The 22,431-nt window shown below is 29.4% G+C and overlaps 1 protein-coding gene across 1 annotated transcript; it reads left to right on the plus strand.

Annotated features, from left to right (window-relative positions):
- Nucleotides 1-10,400: 10,400 nt before the first annotated feature.
- On the plus strand, nucleotides 10,401-22,045 carry SCPL34 (serine carboxypeptidase-like 34). Its single transcript, XM_016331273.3, has 10 exons — nucleotides 10,401-10,866; nucleotides 18,005-18,115; nucleotides 18,810-18,905; nucleotides 18,996-19,088; nucleotides 19,223-19,311; nucleotides 20,269-20,580; nucleotides 20,676-20,815; nucleotides 20,898-20,990; nucleotides 21,098-21,203; nucleotides 21,611-22,045. The coding sequence occupies exons 1-10, from the start codon at nucleotides 10,593-10,595 to the stop codon at nucleotides 21,773-21,775; spliced, it is 1,479 nt and encodes a 492-aa protein (XP_016186759.1). The 5' UTR covers nucleotides 10,401-10,592; the 3' UTR covers nucleotides 21,776-22,045.
- The last annotated feature ends 386 nt before the right edge of the window (nucleotides 22,046-22,431 follow it).

Genomic DNA, 22,431 nt, shown 5'->3' on the forward strand with positions numbered 1-22,431 from the left:
TCTATAGCTGATTTCATTTTTGACCTCATCCATGTGGATATTTGGGGTCCAACTTCTATTGTATCTTCTCATGGATATCGCTATTTTTTTACTATAGTAGATGATCATAGTCGCTTCACTTGGATCAAGTTTATGAAAAACAAATTTGAAGTGTCCACTTTACTGCCTAATTTCTTTCAAATGGTTGAAACTCAATTTTCAAAATGTATAAAGTGCATAAGATCGGACAATGGTCCCGAATTCAATTTACACAATTTCTATGCAGAAAAAGGTGTTTTACATAAAAAATCTTGTGTGAAAACCCCTCAGCAAAATGACATTATTGAGAGAAAATATCAACGTATTCTTGCTATCACACGGGAACTGTTGTTTTAATATAATATTCCCAAAGTATTTTGGAATTATGCCTTGCACAAGCAGTGCATTTGATAAACAAGAATCCTAGCCTTGTTTTGAAGAATATTTCTCCTTTTCGAAAATTACATGGCTTTCTACCTAATTTACACACTCTCAAGGTTTTTGGTTACCTTGCCTTTGCATCAACTTTGACACAAAACAGAAAGAAATTAGATGCAAGGGCTACCAAATGCTGTTTTTTGGGTTACAGAGAATGAGTTAAAAGGATATCTTTTGTATGTTTTAAAAACTAGACAGTTCATTCTTTCAAGAAATGTTACATTCTATGAATTTGATTTTTCTTTTTTGCACACCATTGAACCATCAAGCACCAATCCTGTCCCACTAAATTCATCTGCATTCACTCACTGGCCAGATCCTTTTACATATTGCACTCCAACATTTCAGCGTCAATCCATGCATTTAGATAGCTCAAGTGCCATTTCTGATTCCCAGTCACGACCTCCTTTAGATACCCCAGCCACAAGCATTAGTAATAGGCAATTAGCTCTCCCTGCATCAAGTCCGCAACACATCCCATCATTGCATGAACCAAGACAGACAGAGACCTTTATTACACCTCATGCACGTTCTATTAGGCAATCTAACAGAGTTAGGAAAGCACCAGTGTATTTGCAAGATTTTTGTTGTGCATATATCCTATTTTTAATTCAATGTCTTATGCATCTTTGTCCACTAACCAGTTAAATTTTTCTCTAGCTGTTTCTACAAATATTGAACTAACCACCTTTGAGAAAGTTATTGCACAAGATTGTTGGAAATAGGCTACAAACACTGAACTTTTGGCACTTGAACAAACGAAAACTTGGTCTCTCACTCCTCTACCACCTGGAAAGAAAGCCATTGATTGTCGTTGGGTTTTCAAGACAAAATTTAATCCCGATGGGTCAGTTGAAAGATACAAAGCAAGATTGGTTGCGAAGGGTTATACACAGCGATATAGCCTGGATTATCTAGATACGTTTAATCCTGTTGTTAAGATTACCACCGTGAGGTTAATTCTAGCTTTGACAGCGATTAAAGGATGGTATTGTCATCAACTTGATGTCAATGCCGCTTTCCTCCATGGAGATCTCAAGGAAACAGTTTTCATGAAACCACCACCCGGTCTTTCTCTTTCTTATCCTGACTTAGTTTGCAGACTCAATAACTCTCTTTATGGACTCAAACAAGCAAGCAGACAATGGAACATCAAACTTTGTTCGGTCCTTCTCAGTCATGGTTACAAGCAATTAAAGAATGATTACTCCCTTTTCACCAAGTTCAACTCAGAATCATATTTTACAGTGATCTTGGCCTATGTGGATGATTTAGTATTTGTAGGAAATGATCTCAACGAGATCCAATTCATTAAACTGGTTATGGACCAGCAGTTCAAAATCAAGGACTTAGGCAATTTGAAATACTTCCTTGGTTTTGAAGTTGCAAGGACAGCAAAGGGTATTGCCCTTTATCAGTGCAAATATGCCTTAGATTTACTTGAGGAATGTGGCCTCTTGGGTGCCAAACCAGCAACCACTCCAATGGAGTACAATCTCAAACTATCTAAGGAATCAGGAACTACACTTGTTGATGTTATGAGATATAGAAGATTAGTTGGCAGGTTGGTATATCTAACCAACCCGATCCGATATCAGTTTTGCTGTAGGAAATTGAGCGAATTCTTATGCAAGTCCTTTGATGTTCATCTTCAAGCAGCTTATCGGGTTCTTAAGTACATCAAATCCGCTCCGGCTTTAGGATTGTTTTTCTCCGTAGATTTTGATATCAGGATTTCTGGATTTGCCAATTCAGATTGGGATCAATGTCCAGATACCAGACGCTCCATCACTGGTTTTTGTTTCTTCTTGGGTTCCTCCCTTATTTCTTGGAAGATCAAAAAGCAATCCACTGTGTCCCGCTCCTCTTCCGAGGCAGAATATAGGTCTCTCGTCATAGCCACTTGTGAAGCTCAATGGCTCAGCTACTTGTTGCGCGATCTTCACTTTGACCAGCAGCAACCCATTTCTATTTATTGTGACAGTCAATCAGCTAGACACATCGTAGCCAATTTGGTGTTCCCTGAACGTACCAAATACATTGAGATTGATTGTAACATTATTCGGGATAAGCTGCTTAGTGGTCTTGTTCATCTTCTGCCAATCAGCTCTAGTAATCACACTGCCGACTTGTTCACCAAACCCTTATCCACTGCTCCTTTTAATTCTTGTGTATCCAAGCTTGGCATGCTTGATTTCCATCAACCAAGCACTGCCAGTTTGAGGGGGCATATTGTAAGGTCCCACATTGATTGGAGAGGGGAACGAAGCATGCCTTATAAGGGTATGGATACCTCTTCTTAGCATGACGCATTTTGATGAGTGAGTGTGGGGGATTTTGGCTATCATCCCTATCTTCAAAAGCAAAATTGTGAGGTCTTGTGTGCCAAAGCGGACAATATCGTGCTAGTGGGTGGTCTGGGCTGTTACAGATGGTATCAGAGCCGGAGCCCAGATCGATGTGCCAGCGAGGGCGCTGGGCTCGGTTAGGGAGTGGATTGTAAGGTCCCACATTGGTTGGAGAGGGGAACGAAGCATGTCATATAAGGGTGTGGATACCTCTCCCTAGCATGACGCGTTTTGACGAGTGAGTGTGGGGGGTTTCAGCTATTATCCCTATCGTCAAAGGCAAAACCGGCGGACAATATCGTGTTAGCGGGTGGTCTGGGCTGTTACACGTGTTACATGATAGGCTTAGCTGATATTTTACTTTTTCTTCATTTGTAAATGAGTTAGTTACTAGATATTTAATTAGCAATCAGGTATTAGTCTAGCTGGCAATTAGTTAGCTAAATTGTTCAGATGTAATCTTCCATATATATAGCGTTGGGCACTAACTAATTTGGTTAGCTTGCCATTTACCCCACACAAACCCTCACTTGTAACTGCAAGCACCGTTTTCGTCTCTCTCTCACTTTTCACACTCACCTCATGCTCACATAGCACACATTTATCTATATGGCTTAAAAGTCACACTACCAATTGTTTCGTTGTATCTACTATTCTTACCTCTTTAAGCAATATTCTAAGGTCTTAATATTTTTTGAGATAAGTAAGATGATGAAGAGGTCGTACGTCTTGTTGTGTGATCATATGCTGCTTTAAATTCATATTTTTTTTACTGCTATTATTTTTTTGTGGTATCTAACCTATGCTTGCAGGTAGGGGTGGCAAACGGGTCGAGATTCGCAGTGTCGACTCGTGTAACTCGCAAAAAAAAAAAAGCGAGTCGAGCTAGAAATTTAAGACTGCTATAATATGAAAGCTCGCTTAATCCGCACCGCTTAATCAATGAATTTTGGCGGGACGGGACGAGCTTGTCTGGCAGGATTTTTGGCTTTAAGATGATAATTGAATTTGGAACGTTACTTTTATGTTTGTATTTAAAATGTTTGTTCATTTTACTTTAAGTTATAATTTTGACTATATTTGATTGATTAGATATTTGGACAATATTTAATTATATATTTTGGATAATATTTTGCGTTGAACAATATTGATTTCATTATTTTATTTAAAAAATTTTGGTTAATGATTATGTTTTAGATATTTAAAATTATAAATACTTTAGTGTTTGTGAATTTAAAATTATAATTTTTTATGTCTTTAAAAATTATAAGTTTATTGAGATGTTGGTGAAATTATATATATTTTTAATATTTAATGGTTAATAATTAAAAAAAATTGACGAACTTAGCCCGTCAATCGCCAGTAGGCAGCGCGGATAAAAATTTGGGATCGCCTCAATAAGTAGGATAAGGCGGACTTTTGATGAGGTGAGGTGGAACGGGACAGACTAGCTCGCTTGCCACTCCTATTTGCAGGTATTTAATTTGCTCCCTTGGTGATAAAAAAAGGAGTAATTGGAATAAAGAAAAAATAAGGATAGAGAGACTTATAGTTTATGTTATAAACCTTTATGCTCAAAATGTTTTGAGAATTTTTTATTTGGCTTTATTTTGGATGATTTGGGATTATTGTCATGATTATTGTCTAGCTACATCTATTATGAGGGAGCTTAAATCTTTGGACTCACAGAAAATTATTTTGTAAATAAAAGGGAAGTTATCCTACTCTTATTAATTTTTTTTAAATGCTCCCTATTTTAAAATGTTTGTCATTAAGAGAGACATAATTGTCATAACCGAACCAGTGATCAAACTAGTTAGATTACTATTTTGTTGGTTCAATCGGTTAATTCAATCTTACGTAAATAAAAAAAAGAATTAATCAAAAATTTAAAATTCATATCTTTATTAACTTTCAAGAACAAACAACTTTTAAATTCTTTTTTTTTATGAGTAAAGGGGCATAAATCCCAAAAATAGAGAACTACATAGAAATCACTATGAGAAATTTAACCCAAAGGCATCCGCCATAAGCGCCGTAGAAAGGAACGCTGGAGGAGAAGAGAAACAGGTGAGCCCAATCTGACAGAGATGAACCTTCTTAGCCAACAAATCTGCACAGAAATTTTTTCCTCTGTAGACATGGGAGACGCGAACATTCCATGGATGAGCAAGAAGCAGCTTGATGGCACGCAGTAGGAGGTTCCTGCAACTCTTGAGGAAGCAAAGTTCTGGACAAAATTGGAAGCGCAGAGGGAGTCCGTCTCAACCAGGAGCTTTTCAATGGCTAGGTCACGAGCCAGCTTAATCCCTGCGTACAAGCCCTATGTCTCAGCCAAGGTCATCGAACAATTCTCCAAATTCATCATGAATCCTGCAATCGTTCTGCCTTGTCAGTTCCTAATCAGACCACCACAACTCACCTTGCTTGTCGGTAGGGGATAACTGAATCATCAACATTCAACTTAAACCAGTCCTCAGTTGGGAGTTTCCACCCAATCATATATTCTCTACTGGTACTCAGTGTTGAAACCCTAGCTTCAGAAATGGCGAGACAATCCTCGTAGTTTTTGGCCAGTTAAATAGCTTGATTAAGTAATATATCAGGGTTAGAGGGAGAGTCTTGAAATATGAGTTCATTTATACGTTTTCATGCTAGGTTGTAGGTGTTGATGAAAAATAATGGGCTAACTGGTTCTATTTTTGTTATGAGATCTCCACAAATTCTCTTTCATCCAGGCTTGAGTATCAGTCTGAAAGAAATATTGCTACCAAGCTCTTCCAAGTTCTGCTGATGAAAGGGCAATCGCGCATAACATGGAACAAAGTCTCATGGTTATTTGAATATCTTGGACAATTTGCTACTTCAGTAAATCTTCTTATAGCTCTATTCTCAATAGTTAGGAGGGCATTTTGAGATAGAAGCCAAGTGAAGGCTCTCAGACGTTGGAAAAAATTGAGTTTCCATATTTTATTAAAAGAAAACTCACTGCTTGTAACACCCTAATACTTTTAAACTGAGTTAAAGCTTTATTTGGATTATATTTAGTAGCTGATATTCAAAACCTTGCAAAATTTTTCTTTTAAAACAAAGGTGAAATATTTATGTAAAATAATTTATAAATAAAATATATTGAATAATTAGTTTTTATTAGAATAGTTACTAGTTGAAAAATATAAGTGGATTTGAAAATACTAACATGAAAAACCAGTGTGCTAAACTATGAAGGCACAACAATGACAAGCTTTACTCATACCAAATAAAAAAGAAAACATCATAGTTACAATTGCAATCAGTCAAAAAGGATAAAACAAAACACATAGGAAATCCTAATTCTCTTATTTTGTTTAACTATGGATAAAACAATCGCATATTCTTCCTTCTTAAAGTAAACGTTTAATGTTTTGTATCTACATCCTCGGTAGCTTGCTCCTACTAGTGCACCTGTCTTTTCACCTCAACTGTATTGCTTCGTACTGCATCGTTCCTGAAGATGGTACGGATAGAGGGGTGAGAAACAAAAGTTTCTCAGTAGTTTTTATCTATATGGTGTCATCGTATCCATCCCCAGCCACTCCGAGTTTTTTTAAAATAAAAACAGTGATGATGCAATGTTGTTCAATTATTATTTTCAAAAGTCTTGATTAGTCGGAGTGGTGTGACTTTTAGATGCTTCTCGTTTACTTATGTTATGACATGTGTAATGCATACAAAATGCCTATAGCGTTAAAACATATAAATGTAAACTCATAAACCTTGGTATGATATTCTCATAGGCCATAAAGCAAGGCAAAATAAATAATAAACAAGAGAAGAATAGTAACATTGCCATAGGTAAGTCAAACAAAATAGATCTGAATAAAATAAAGACCTTAAACAGTATCATACATCATACAAAAAGGAACTTTGGATAAAAGAATGATCTTTGAATGCAATAATAAACATAATCATAAATCAAAAAGATAAAAGAAGAACAATCATGATCACACTTTTCATTGTACTTTTCATTACTTTTTCTCGTAGCTTTTATGGAAGGTATTGAGCTCAAACCGGTATAAAAAGTGGGAATCCCCTTCCCTTACCGAAGGTTCTTATCCCAAACGTTTTGGCGATCACCTTCCCTTACCGAAGGATCATTCCCTCAGTTCAATTTACAATCAATATTATTTAGACATACACAAGAAAAGAGTTATATCAACAAATATATCTTATTATATAAAATTGATGGGAGTCCCCTTCCCTTACCGAAGGTTCCCAAAAGTTTGCCGATCACCTTCCCTTACCGAATGATCATCTCGATTCGATCACCTTCCCTTACCGAAGGATCATCTCGATTATCTTGTCTTTGGGGGTCACCTTCCCTTACCGAAGGATCATTCCCTCAGTTCTTTAATGCACATAAGATTGTTATTATAATACATAATGCGTATGAAGGAAAGAGACATTCTACCATGACATGCAAATAAAGCTAACATCAATGTTCGAAAACATTTAAAACATGACATATAAAAATTAGCACAAAAACCCCTTACCTCGAGTGAAGTTCCGCTAGGTATTCCGATGCAAATAGATGCGCTTTGTTAGTGAAGAGAGACTTGTTTCATGGCTAGACTTTGTGTATACTAGAATGTTTTGTATAGAAAAAGGGTATATAATGAGAAAGGAAGGATCAAATAGCTCTCGGGCATGTGCAGATTATGTTAGGAGGCATTTAGGTGAAATCTTCAATCTGGATCGTCACTTTGTGAGCCCTATAACTTTTTCTACGTTTGGAATTTGGAATTAGCTATTAGAGACAAATTTATAGAGAATTGAATGAGCTTTAAAACGAATCTTAAACAAAGTAAATCGGATAACCACAGCTTGAGATATTCCCGAAATACTGTTAGTATATCAGGCTGGCTGATAAGAGCGCGATTTTCTACTCTGAACTCGTAACCGATTTATCTATCTAATTTAATTTGAATTTGATTTTATACTGAACTTAAGGAATAGAGCTAGTATTCTTATCTTTTCATATAACTAAATATCATTCAAATCTAATAAATGTAGAATTAATTATGACTATATTTTAAAAGGTTGTTTTATTGTCGGTTAGAGATTTACTACCACTAGTGCTTTCATATGTTTAAATTTTAAATTCAAATCTTAAATCATTACCATTTTAATTAATTAATTAGTTATTAAATAATGATTTGATTCAAAAAGTTGGGATGTTACACTGCTTAGGTTAGATTGGTATATTACTAAATATGTGGATTTAATAGAAAAAATTCATATACCTGAGGGGATCCAACAAATCATATCATCTTCTAAATTCCATTGGAGTGCTTTAATTGATTTTATCATAACGATAGTTTCACTAGGTAGAATTTGGTTTAGAGTGCTAAACTTCTAGGTATCGTCACCTACCCTCCAAATTAGGTGAGGTGTGAATTCATTCCATATTTTAACGATACCTTTCCACATATTAGAGCTACTGTTTTTCAGTTTTACTTTAGGCACCAATGCTTCCCTGCAGCCATACTTAGGCTTGGTTTGGTAAAGCTTTTCGAAGAGGTGTTTGTACTTTTTAAAAGCTCAACCTTCTCATTTTGTGTTTAGTAAATCAAAAAGACCATGTGCTTGTGCTTGCAGCTTTTAAAAGATCGGGGTACTTTCGAAAGCACCTAAGATAGAGCTTTTCAAAGTTGGCTTGTGTTTTTTCAAAATTTAAAAGTCTAATATAACCTCATATGTTAACTAATTTTCAAATTTAATACTTATATTTATGTCTATTATAGTATTTTTAAATTTTAAAAGCTATTTTACCAAACGCAATTGATGTTGCTTGTGTTTATTGAAAGCTATTTTTTATTTGATTTACCAAACATAAATGTTACAACTTTTAAAAAGCCATCTTTTAAAAGTTAACTTTTATAAGGTACTTTTGAAAAGTAAATGCATTACCAAACTAAGTCTTACTACGAAGTACTTTTACCCAAAGAGATTCTTTATTGATCAACTCTCAAATTCTAAATACTAATATAAAGATAGATATAAAATTAGTCAGTACTACTATAATAATATTTTAATTTAACAAAATAAAAATAACAATTCATAAACTATATCCAAAAATTAATTTCAAAGTTTGAGTATCGTTATATAATTAAATAATTATATACAAGTTTTTTTTTTTCAGAATAAGTAATTTTTATTTTATTTTTATATTAAATTAGTTACTATTTTTTATTTTAGTAATTCATCAATTAATTTGTACTTATTACATTATTCAAGTATGTGTTGAAAAAAAATTAATATTAATAGATCATATAATTATAAATAGCAAAAGTATTTTATGATTAATAAAAGTTTTTATTTAATTTTTAATTTATAGATGTTTAATAAAATTTAAATATACAATTAAAAAATAATTATTTTAAAAAATATTGAATATAAAAAAGTATTAAATTAAATATTTTTGTGTGTATATATATATATGTGTGTGTATTAATTAGGATATTATATAAAATTAAAATATATACTTTAAAAAGTATAAAAGATAATTGAAAATAAATTGGTGCAGTGGTTGTTAATTTGGTCTTTCTATTGACCGATTTATTTTTTTAAACGGTTAAAACACTAAATTAGATCGAATTATTAGTGTAGGTACAGTTCATTAGCTTTTTTGTCAAACTAGTCGGTTTAATCTGATTTTTACAACTTTGAAGGAGAAAATTGTTGAGTTTAAAATTTTTTTTATTATTTATTACGATAAAAAATATTTAGTTAATTGATTAAAAATTGATTCCAATTTATAATGTGATATTTATGTTATAAAGTTTTAGGATTGACATTAATATATATAGTGATTTGATTTGATTTAGAAAGAATCAACTATTAAGAGTAAGATATCAAAAAGATTAATGCTGACAATTACGAGAAAAATAGACATAATATTAATGTCATGGTTGTTTTCTTTTTTATTTGGTAGCATTAATATATTTGATATCTTATTCTTAATGGTTGATTTTTTCTAAATCAAATCAAATCACCATACATATTAATGCTAATTCTAAAATTTAATAACACAAATAATTACACTATAAATTAGAATCAATTCTTAATCAATCAATTAAATATTTATCATCACAATAAATAATAAAATATTTTTTCAAACTCATACAAGTATACAATACTTGAAGAACAAAACTGTTACAAAACTTCCCTACATAATTAAGTGTTGTATGTATGTCCCGGATATTTGCCTTCACTATAGTCGAATGCCAGTTTCTAAATTAAAAAAAAAAATCTAAATAAAATTTGCTACGACTCTTTAATTAGTTATTAATTATTATAATCTAAATTTAATTAAGTGGATGAAGAAACGCAAGATGAATTGATCCGAATGCATTGGAGGAGAATATTCAAAGATTTAAAGGAAAAGCAATTGACGAGTCCGCAAATGATGGCCGTAGGATCATATCCTATCCAATCAATGAATAAACATTAAACAGGTTTGAAAAAGTCCATCTTGTTCGTATTGATTGTATTGAAAGCAATGAGCCAATGACAAAATACATACACAAATTAATTAATAAATTTCCCTGTTTCATTATATGTGGTACAGTTCATGCCATCCACACTACTTACTACTTATAACAAAGTAGTTTTCACAAGATAAATACTAAATTACACATACATGAGTTTCATTAATATATAATATATATAATTATTAATTACCTCTTTATCCAACCCTCTGATTCTTATTTATACCAAAGCACAAGCCACATTCGTGAGATATCAGATATGGCTTTGTGTTCAGATATTAGATTCAATAATAATATTCTTTTGGTTTTGTTGTTGCTATTTGGCAATGAAGCTTTGGGTGTGTTTTGTTCGGTGCTGGCAGAACAAGAGGCTGATAGAGTTTACAGGCTACCGGGGCAGCCTGTGGTGAAGTTCAAGCAATACGCTGGTTACATCACTGTCAATGAGACTCATGGAAGAGCACTCTTCTACTGGTTCTTTGAGGCTACCGACAAACCTGAACACAAACCACTCCTTCTCTGGCTCAATGGAGGTATCTATCTATTTCCTCTGTTCTATTTTCTTCTTTCTGTTTAGTATATAGTTTTAATTCACGCAACTTCTTAATTGAGTATGGGAAGACTATGTCATTTGAGTTATAACTTATTGGCAAAATTTGGAAAGATAGGAGACTCGAACTCACAATCTCTTAATTGAATATAGGGAGTCTATGCCATTTGAACTATTACTTATTGGCATTGAATCACTACTTAGACAACCCTAATTTTAGACATTACATTACAAATTCACCTACACTATAGGTTTACATATCCAATATTTAAATTGCCATATTTTAAATTCAGATACAACATATTAAGAGGCACATAATTTATGCTTGAACTAAAACCTCAATTGCGTTTGATATTTCATTTCACAAAAGTCAGAAATGCTGATTCTAGATTCTAATACCTTTTGGCAAAAACTTCATTAACACGTACACTCAAATTTTATACATTTTATTAACTTTAACACATTCGCATCTACTCATGATTTTCTATCTGTATTACATAAAATTTATTAGCTTATTAATAAGAACTGACGCACCTATATAGTCAATATTTTTATAGATTAAATATGTATCTTAAGTTTTAATATTTAATACAGTAGAAATAATTTTTTTTTTGTAAATTATATATAATAAAAGATATTTCAAAAAAAAGGTTTATTGTCCAAAGTCTTCTATATTTCTTTTATATATATCTAATAAATTTATTTATAAATGGATAAAAATTATGGATACATTAATGCATGTTATTTAAGAATGTTTTAAAGTAGCATTTAAATGAGAGACTAAGACTCAGAGATAGAGATTGAAATAAGTTTTAGTATTGTGTTTGGTATAAAGTAGGAGATAAAAATTGAAATAAAAATGAAGTTATAATTTAATTTACACAAAAAATAAAGTTAAAATTAATTAATTGAAATGAAGATATTTTAAGTATAAAATGTTATTAAAATTTTAGTATCTGTTCTAAAAAATTTCAGTTTCTTATGTCCCTACTTTTTGAAAATATTAAAATACTAAAATTTTGAAAACAATAACTAAAATTTTAGTACCAATCTCTAAATCAGATACTGAGTTTTAGTTTTCTAATTTTCGTTCCAATATTTTAAAACAAACGCTATATCTAAGAGTGTTGGTTATATAATTGACCAAGAGGCTTTTAATTTGTCCAAAATAAAATAAGCATACAAGACAAATTTTCGATTGGGTAGCAGCCTTTGGAGTTTATTAACAGTTTTAATTGTATGGAATGATTGTATGCTTAAAAAAAAACGAAAAAGAATAAAATGAGTATGACAATGAATGTTATTATGTTAGCAGATAGTTGGTTGTATAGAAAATTAGAAATATAGAATATTAATAAATAATATTATGTCCAGTCAAATTAAATGATAAGAGTATAAAATTTAGAATAATGTTATTTATAATTAATTTTTTTTATGTCAAATAAATTTGGTTGAGTTTGATTAATAAAAATATTTAAATATATAGCATTATTTAATATTAAGCTTAATTTGATAATTTTTTTTAAAAAAATGCAAACACAATGAGTGTTTTTGAAAACATCTAAGGAGTAGTTTTTAAAAATTGACTTATACTTATTAAAATTAAAAAATCTAATATAATCTTATACATTAATTAATATTTAAATTTTAAAAATTATTATAGTTAGTAGTCTTAGTACGTATGTATATTCATATCAATCAGGAACATTGTTTAACAATGACTGACAGTACTATATATGTGTAATATTAATATATTAAGTTAGTTGGAAACAATAATTGCATTAAAAAAACTAGATCCGTTCAAAACGATCATGGATGAAGACACATACATGAAATTAACAAGCTGCCAAGTACACGCCACTATGTTAATAATGCCCAGATTTATGTCACAAACACTTCATCACAATATCATGATTATCCTTGATAGTAATGGACTAATCGTGTGTTTCATAAAATTAATATATTTTCAAAAGTTTTTTATTCTTTTTAGTTTCTTAAAAATGATTTTTTGAAAGTTGTAGAGGCCATATATATTTGATAAAATAACATAAAAGTTAAAAATAATTTTTAATAAATATAAACAATAATAATAGTGTTTGATAAAATTATATTAGATGTTTTAATTTTAAAATTATTTTCAGTTTTTGACAAATGATTTCAACTTAAAAGCACTCCCTAATTTTTAAAGTCAAAAGTGTATAAGCTCTTGAGTATTTTGTTTTTCCAAAGATAATTGATTCTTTTAAAAAGTTTAAGCACATCACTAATAAGACTTATCAAACTCATCCTAAGTCATATTGAAAATTTTAATTTCTTTTTTATTTGTGAAATAATTTGTGATATTTGATATTTTTATATTTTCTATTTTCTGAATTTTTTTTTGTAAAAAACAGAACTAAAACTAATTAAACAGAAAATAAAGGTATGTTAATTATTTTTTCCATAATCTAAAAAATAAAATATTAGAAAAAATATTTCATATTATGAACATATCTGTTCCTAGAAGGTATGATTCTGTTGTATCTAGTATCAATGATGCGTCCAATTTTAAATTTACACGTATATTAAGAAAATAATTAAATGTACGTTATTACTAAATTAAAAAATACTTCAAAAATTGCCATCAACATTAAGTCATTGATAGTGGTAATATTAAAACTAAAAACATTTTTAATTAGTTATACTGAATAAGAGTTGGTGAAAAAGTTTAGACTGGATTCTTTTAAAGGACAATTATTTAATTTATAGCAAAAATTAAAAAAAAATTCAAAATGGATATACTTAAAAGATAAATTAAAAATGAGAGCCGAATCTATAATTTTTAAATAAATATAAAAAAATATACTATTTGAATTATAATTCGTTAGTCCCAAAAACACTATTATATTATAAGTTAGTTTTCAAATCATATCCATTGGTTTTGAATTTACAACATTATTGTGCTACCAAAAGCAGGGCCTTGTCAAAGAGTATAAGTGTTACAAGAAAAACAACATTAGAAACATAAGTAAGCAAAATCCAACTTTGCCACATCCTAATAAAAATCAGAGTCATGTTATCATTATTAATGAATTTGAGTATAAGTTGAAAAAAGAAACAGAAAAAAAATGTATGTTTTGGGTAATTTATTCTACAATGAATTAATACAACTCAATTCAAGTTAGTAATTAAAATAATTTTTTAAAATGAGAAAATTGATTAGACAAAAAAAATAAAAATTAAATAATAACCATTAGATTCATAACTTTTATTATTTTAATATTAAAACAATTAAAATTTTACTTTTTATATTACTAATTTATTCACATGAAGTTTGGTCTAAAAAAATACACGAATTTAATAATAATTTATTAAACAAAAAGAAAAATATATAACACATAGGAGATCGGATAAAAATTTAGTTTTCACTCTCATACATATTTAAAAGCTACATAAAATACAGAGTGAAACAAAATAAAGATAAAAAGGAAAAAAAAAAGACACCTACCATAATATTTTACACACACTCTTGTATATATCTCTGTATTTTCTTTCTCTCTCTCTCTATGTGAATAAGAACCTAAAATTTTATGTAGATTCTCCAAAATATAATACAATTTACTACTTTTATCCTAATAATTGAAGATCAGATATCTAAAAAAAATTTGCAACGAACTTAACATATTCAAAGTTAGAGAGAAACAACATTATAGTTACTTTTTTTTAATACTAAGAATTATAGTTAGTTTAGTTTTAGGGTTTACATAATAACTTTTCAGCCAACGAGCATTTAACCCTATAGTTTAGTTTGGCCATGAAAATGCAAACACAAAGAAAGTTACAAAGAGAAAAGCAAAGGGAAAAGATTGAAGATGAAGCTAAGGTTTAATCTCCAATGACTGTGGCCTAATATATATATATAGTGAACAAATTAATAAAACGTAATAAAAGTATTGAGTGTGTAATAATAATTGTTAGAAACAAGAAATTGAGAGAGTAATCTGAAAAGTGTATTATTGAGTTGTATTCTAGTTGTCTGTTTAAGTTGTTTGGAATGATACAATATAAAAAAATATTTATAGGTACTAAGAGAATCGTAATAATAAAAATGTAATCTCCTATAATAAATATTCAGATATGCTAAATAATACTAATTGATACTAATTCATCCTAATTATATTTTAACAATAATAATTGAAGATGGTCAAGTGGGCATGCGGGTACTGGAAAAATTGACTAATAAGTTGAAGTCAGTGGCTTCAAGTTGCAGCAGTAGGAATAGCCATAATGATTTTTCATAAGAGTAATAAATATTGCTTTGTATCCAAGAGATCAAGCCCCACCTTTGATAGCAACGTTAAGTTAGCACCATACCTTCACACCTTTTTAAAACCATGCCAATTTTTCTTGTTTGTTTTGCTACTCCTCTATATAAAATACTAATCTATAAGGGAATCAATTTTGGTTGGTCAGCTAGTTTATTTGTTTTTTTTTAAATAAATATTAAAAATTTAAATTTAATTTTATGTATATAGTAATTTATTGACTAATGACAAATAGTTAATAATTACGTAAATTTATAATAGATTTATTCTTAATCCGTTAAATGACTAAGAAAAAATTGATAAAAAAAACTAAATTATCTTCGGTCACAATTTAAGTAGACTAATAGCAAATTGATATTTCAGAAAAAAGAATTGTTAATTAACAATGGGGGGAAATATGAGGGAGAATACCCTATCCAATCCTTAGTAGTCCTTCCATAATTTAAAGAATATTATTAGGAAAATAGATAAATTAAAAAAAAATTAAGAACTAACAAAAATTTATTGTTTTTGACATTTTTAACATTTTCAACTATCAGTTTAATATTTTTAGTCTATTGTTAATAGTCTAATAATATATTTTTAGTTTATATTTTTAGATATTGACAATTAACTAATATCTAAAAATAATAAATTCCGTTGATCTTCTAATATTACTCGTAGAAAAAATACAAACTAAACTAAACGTCATCATCAAATTATTTTGTCTTTAGTGGTTTGATAAATACATATGTTTGAACTTTGAACTTTGAACTCTAAATAATGCAACCGGGTTTGATAACAATATTTAAGCTGATGATAATCTTAATTTATTGAGAAGGTTATTAATTAACTATCTACGAATGCCCTCAGTGAAAAATATTTTTTTTAAAAGAAAATTATTTTTAGATTTTTAATAATATAAAATATATATAAAAATTATTTACTTGCATTACGAATATTTTTATTAAAAATTCTTAAAATATAAACAGACGTTGATCGATAATAATTAAATATAAAAAAATATAAAAAAAACTAATTTTTAATTAGTTAATACTAGTAAATTTTTTTAATTCTAAAATTGTTTAATTTTTTTGGAGAATTTAAATTGAGAGTTTATAATTTAGTTTTATAGTTTAAGATTTATAATTTAAAACAATTTAAAAAATGAGCTAATATTAACTTAAAAAAATTCCTAACATTATTCTAATTAAATAATGCACAGAATGTAATGTAGGTATAACTTCCATATCTTCATTGAAAATTGTCAAACAAATCCCCCACAGACAATGATTGATTTTATCAAAGCAATAATCTAGCTAGAAAATTCGCGGCAAAATGGAACTAATACATCAAATCAATTTTGGAATCTTAAAAAATGAATTAATATAATAATAATAATAATCCGAGTTGGAAATTGGAATATATACGTTGCTGATTAATATAAAACTTCATGTACAAGAGGATAGTCATGATAATCATGTATATTATCAAATGTGACTAAGATGGTTTCTATGCAAATATCGCCCTTTATGAATGTTACTTTCAAAGTTAGTTATGCATTCACATCAATGTATTGAATATAGTTTTATTGCATTTATGATTTGAGCCAAAGATGACTATGAAGAACGGGAAATATGAGAGAAGGGGAAAGGATAATCTAAATATTTTCTCATCCATTGATTTCAGTAAGGACCAATCTAATAATCCAATATAATAGTCTATAGTTGAGACCAAGTAGAAGATTTTTGTTTAATGAATTGAAAATTAAAGCATGAAATAAACTTAAATTATATAATTAAACCAATAATTTTCTTTTCTTGTCAAGGGTTTGACCAACCGAATTAATAATGATTCTACCAAATAAATTTTCTAGAAGGAAATTATTATTGTTTGCACACACGTAATTAATCAGACGTTAAATCACATGAGATGTTCATCAATAATAATATACTTGCCCCACAAAATGAATTTCATCTCCTATTTAACAGTGAAAATTAAAGTCACTTTAGAAATAATTCTAAAGTTCGTAGTTATAATTATTAACTGCCCAACCCTATCATCATTTTATTTTCTTGAATTTGTGCCTCTAGATTTACTTTCTTCAACAAACATGTGCACGTGAATATATATACTCCTTCAATTTCATACTAACAAAGGAAGGCTCTTTTTTAGTATATGAAAGTAAAAGTGGTGATATACCTTAACATTATAATTTTTAATGTTTTTTAAAAGGGTGGAAGATACATAAATCAGAGTGTCTGATTTTTATACTTCAAATTTTTTTTTTAACAGAAATCTCTCCATCCGATTTCTGTTATCTTACAAATCCCTCGGTCTGATTTCACAAATCCTTCGGTTCGATTTTTGTATCCTCACAAATCGAATGGTCCAATTTCTGTACTTCTCACAAATCGGACGGTTTAATTTTTGTTTATCTAATTAAACGATTCCACATTTGAGAATAACACCCCATCAACTCACATTTTAAAAAAATGCCGTTGCTATTCCAATATCATAAACAAAATCTGACAAAGAAACTCTAAAGTCTAAATATATTTATTCATATATGGTATTGATTAATTAATAAAACTTTTTTTAAAATTAATAAAACTTTTATTTGAAAAATTAAAAAGTCCATCTTTTTTTTTTAAATATTGAATACATAGTATATAGTGTATTTTTTTAATTAAAATTAAAGTAAATAAGAAGTACTTTGTAATTTGCTACATGAATTGATGACCCATTATATTAAGTTATTAACTATTGTGATGGTAATTGTACATTGGTGAAATGAATGTTACTGAAAAAGTTTTATCTATCATATCATTGTTTCAGGACCAGGCTGTTCCTCAATTGGTTATGGAGAAGCAGAGGAACTAGGACCCTTCTTTCCCCAAAATAGCAGCCAACCAAAGCTAAAGTTGAACCCTTATTCTTGGAACAAAGGTTCGTGGATATAATGATGAATATATATTTAATTTCCAAAATCACAAAATTTATAGAATACACTTCCCAATTGATCTTATAAAATTAATTCATATCAGATATTTTAGTTCTCAATAATCTTTTATTCTCTAAAAAATCTCGAAAATTATTTTTGTCAGATAATTATTCTCTCAGTTGTTTAAGAAAATGACAAATTTATTTTTATAGTGTATTTTTTGAATATGTAATCGTCTTATACTAAAATTTATTAAAAATTTATTTGTCTAATATATATATTAAAAATTTAATTAAAAATAATAAAAAAATTAATTAATCTTCTATAATAATTCTCAATAATTTCTAAAGAATAAATATTGATTGCATACGAAAATATCTGATCTAAAATTTTTAAAAACTATTTAGTTTAGGTGTTTACTCAAATTTTTATTTCATTTTTATTGTTGTGTTGCATATTCATACTCATACATGACTAGAACCAAACATTTTTCTTCTATTGTAGTAAAATTAAGACTTCATGGAATTGTTTTCTTAATAGATAACCTCATAATAATTTTATGTTATAAAATGGCGTCATATACATACAATAATTTAAGGAACTATGACTTGTGAGGCATATTAAAAATAGTAATAAAAACCTAATTAATTAAATAATGGAACAATCCATATTAATTTTTGACGATTTTGACTTATACAGCCGCAAATCTTTTGTTTTTGGAATCCCCTGTGGGAGTGGGATTCTCCTACACCAACACCAGCAGTGATATTAAGGCTCTTGGTGACAAAATTACTGGTAATTCTACCATCAAATAAAATAATCTTAGGATTTATATTTTAATTATACTTAGTCTAACTCTTTTTGGATTTGGTGTTACATGGCCAGCTATTGATTCTCACATTTTTATCACCAAATGGTTTAAGCGATTTCCACAATTTAGATCACACGAATTCTACATTTCAGGCGAAAGCTATGCAGGTATATATTATTATTAACATAAACATATATAAACTTCTACAACACTATACATAATCCATTTCTTTATGGAATACTTTAGATTTTGGCTTCTTCAATTTTCAAATAATTTTTGTTTATGTTGTGCCACATTTTAGGGCACTATGTTCCTCAACTTTCAGAGCTCATATTTGATAACAATCGTGATCCTTCCAAGGAAGACTACATTAAATTCAAAGGATTCATGGTGAATACAATCTTCCTCTTTTCTCAAACTATGCATTAATTAATAATTTCTTGTTTTATTTATATTTAATACGTGAAATACTGTGTTGATTTATATCTTATTTATCATTAAATAAAGCATGAACTAAATTTAAAATAAGTTTATGTTAAAAATTGGGATAATAGAGTAAGAGAAGAAAATAATCGAAAACAGAAGCAAAAGTAAAAATTTACTAAAATAAAGAAACTAATTATAAGATGGAGTCTAAGGTGGTTATTATATAGTATCATGATAGTTATACAACTTGAGTTAGTCGAGTAGTCAACTCATTCATCTGTTTAAGCAAGTGTCAAAATGTTTGAATCCTGCCTTGTTCATGCAGTAATTCATTGCCCAATGACAAATCCTTAAATGGAGCTTAGATCCGCGACGAATTAGTCCTTGATGTCGAACTAAAAAATACCGTTAAAAAAAAAGTTATACAATTTTAGTAATATTTAAAATGTATTATAATATTTTTTATACATTTTTAAATAAGTTAAAATAAGTTATACATTTTTTTATATTTTTATAATATTTTTAATTTTTATTTTTAAATAAAAAAGTGTTTCTAAAATATTAAAAAGTATTATTTTAATAACATTTTTTAATTGTTGTGGAAGTTGATTAGTTGAAGTCACCATAACACGCACCCATTAATCTATCTTAATTTATAGAAAATATAACCAACTATCTAAATCTTCTAACTAATTTCAATCATTATAATTATACAGTCCATTAATTTATTGGGCAAAATAACCAGCCCATTCGTACACATTGTACAAATACTCCATTGGTTCCCTAGCAAAATTCTTATAATTATATTCTTGAAGAATTTTATCATCGAGAATAGACAAAATAAGAAATTAACTGACATAATATAATCATAGAATTAAATAACAATGTTAATGTGACACACTTGTATATATGTATGTGCAGATTGGGAATGCACTATTGGATGATGAAACAGATCAAAAGGGAATGGTAGATTATGCATGGGACCATGCTGTGCTATCAGATGGTGTATACCATAATATCACATCAAACTGTGACTTCAGATATGCAAATCTAACAGATGAAGGTCTATCAAAGCCATGCAATGATGCACTCAAGAAGTATTTTGATGTGTATAAAATCATTGACATGTATAGCTTATACACTCCAATGTGTTTCACTAACACCAACAGCTCCACCAGAAGGAATACCCCTAAAGTTATCAAGGGCGTTGCTCCTCACACTTTCTCTAAATTTGTGAGATTTCATTTCATTTCTTTTTGTCACTAATTTAATTTAATTATGTTATTTTTTGGTACTCACCCAACCTAGTTTATTGTTGTTTTGAACAGGAAATGTGGCATCAAATACCAGCCAGTGGATATGATCCTTGTGCATCAGATTACACCGCAGCATATCTAAATAGGCCGGAAGTGCAAGAGGCACTACATGCCAATGTCTCCAAAATTCCCTACAAATGGACTCACTGCAGGTATCAGCTACATAAATTAAACGACGTCAAATTGTTCTGTTTTGAATTATGTATGTTCTCATTGTTTTTTTTTTCCCCTTAGTGATCAAATCAACACTTGGAATGGGTCACCTCAGTCCATGCTTCCTATTCTCAAGAAGCTCGTTGATGGTGGAATTCGCATATGGGTTTTCAGGTAAAAAGATATTGCATCATTCATGCATACTATTGTACTAGTCTCTCTTTAATTTCAACTGTGACATTACAATAATTATTTTCCCATTTTGTAATTCACTTATATAGTGGAGATACCGATGGAAGAATCCCTGTAACTTCCACAAGATTAACATTGAGAAAATTGGGGCTTAGCATTGTTCAAGATTGGACTCCTTGGTATACCAGCAGACAGGTAAATTGTTAGATTTTGCACAACTTATGATCAATGATTAAATTATATAGGCTGAATTTTTAATTAGGTCTCTATATTTTTTTTTTCCGATTGAATCCTTATATCATAATAAATTTTGTAATTAAGTCCCTGCTATGACAAAAACGCTAGAATTATTCCATTAAACAAAACGAATATGTCTAACACTTGACTGAATATTCTGTATAGTTTAACAGAATATTCTGTTAATTTCAACGTTTTTGTCACAGTAGGAACTTGTTACAAAATCTGATATGGTATAGAGACCTAATTGAAAAGAAAAAAAGTATAAGAATCTAATTAAAAATTCGATGAAACTATAGGAACTGATAGAGAAATTAAACCAATTATATATTATGGGATATGGTTTGAATATTGTATTTTTACAGGTGGGAGGATGGACGATTAACTATGATGGGCTCACTTTTGTTACAGTAAGAGGTGCTGGTCATCAGGTTCCAACTTTTCGTCCTAAGCAAGCTCTTCAGCTAATTAGACATTTCTTGGTGAACAAGAAATTACCGGAACACCCAATTAAACAGGGTCCCTTTTGATTTAACATTTTGATGTTTGCTCCACATCAACATTATTGGATATGTATTTTCTGTTCTTTATAGGGGTTTAGAATTAGTTTGTTCCACCTTTTGTTGTTGTGTACTCATGTCCTGAGCCTTTCTATATTGTGATTATTGTCCTGTGTTTGAAATATTCATGTAATATAGATCAAATCAATAGTCTTCTTCTGTAGTCCTTTTTACAAGTGTTGAGTCTTTTCTCAAATTATATACATAAAAAATACAAAATATGCAAAGTTCTATATCATTGTTTCTTTTCAGTTCATATGTGATCAAGGGAATTGTAATATGTACCAGCTACTAGCCTACTCTGTTAACAACACTGGAATTTGTTTACCTCACAAATCCCTTTTATTTACAAATAAATAGATATGAGTCGTGTTAAATTTCAGAAAACCTGAATTAGAGATGAGTTTAATTTGTCCATACTTAAAAGAGCACCAAATGAGTTAGCTATGATAATCCAAAACAACTTGGTCTGAGAGAGAATTGGTTGAAAACCAACGAAGATGTAGTAAAGTAATGTCAGTTGAATATAACTGAATATGAATAATAACAAAAATGATGTACAAACAACCCATTTTCACAAGTAAGAAAAATGTTTTGAGTTTGTATGTAGAGGAGCTCGGTCGAAC

This window comes from Arachis ipaensis, chromosome B3, assembly GCF_059453495.1.
Source record: "Arachis ipaensis isolate K30076 ecotype BB chromosome B3, ASM5945349v1, whole genome shotgun sequence".
Lineage (NCBI taxonomy): Eukaryota > Viridiplantae > Streptophyta > Magnoliopsida > Fabales > Fabaceae > Arachis > Arachis ipaensis.

What these genes read in the sequence shown, in the direction of transcription:
- SCPL34 (XM_016331273.3), top strand. Translation starts at nt 10,593, where the DNA reads ATGGCTTTGTGTTCAGATATTAGATTCAATAATAATATTCTTTTGGTT. An exon ending in CCCTTATTCTTGGAACAAAG is followed by an intron (nt 18,116 to 18,809) that starts GTTCGTGGATAT and finishes TGACTTATACAG; the next exon opens with CCGCAAATCTTTTGTTTTTG. An exon ending in ATTCGCATATGGGTTTTCAG is followed by an intron (nt 20,991 to 21,097) that starts GTAAAAAGATAT and finishes TCACTTATATAG; the next exon opens with TGGAGATACCGATGGAAGAA.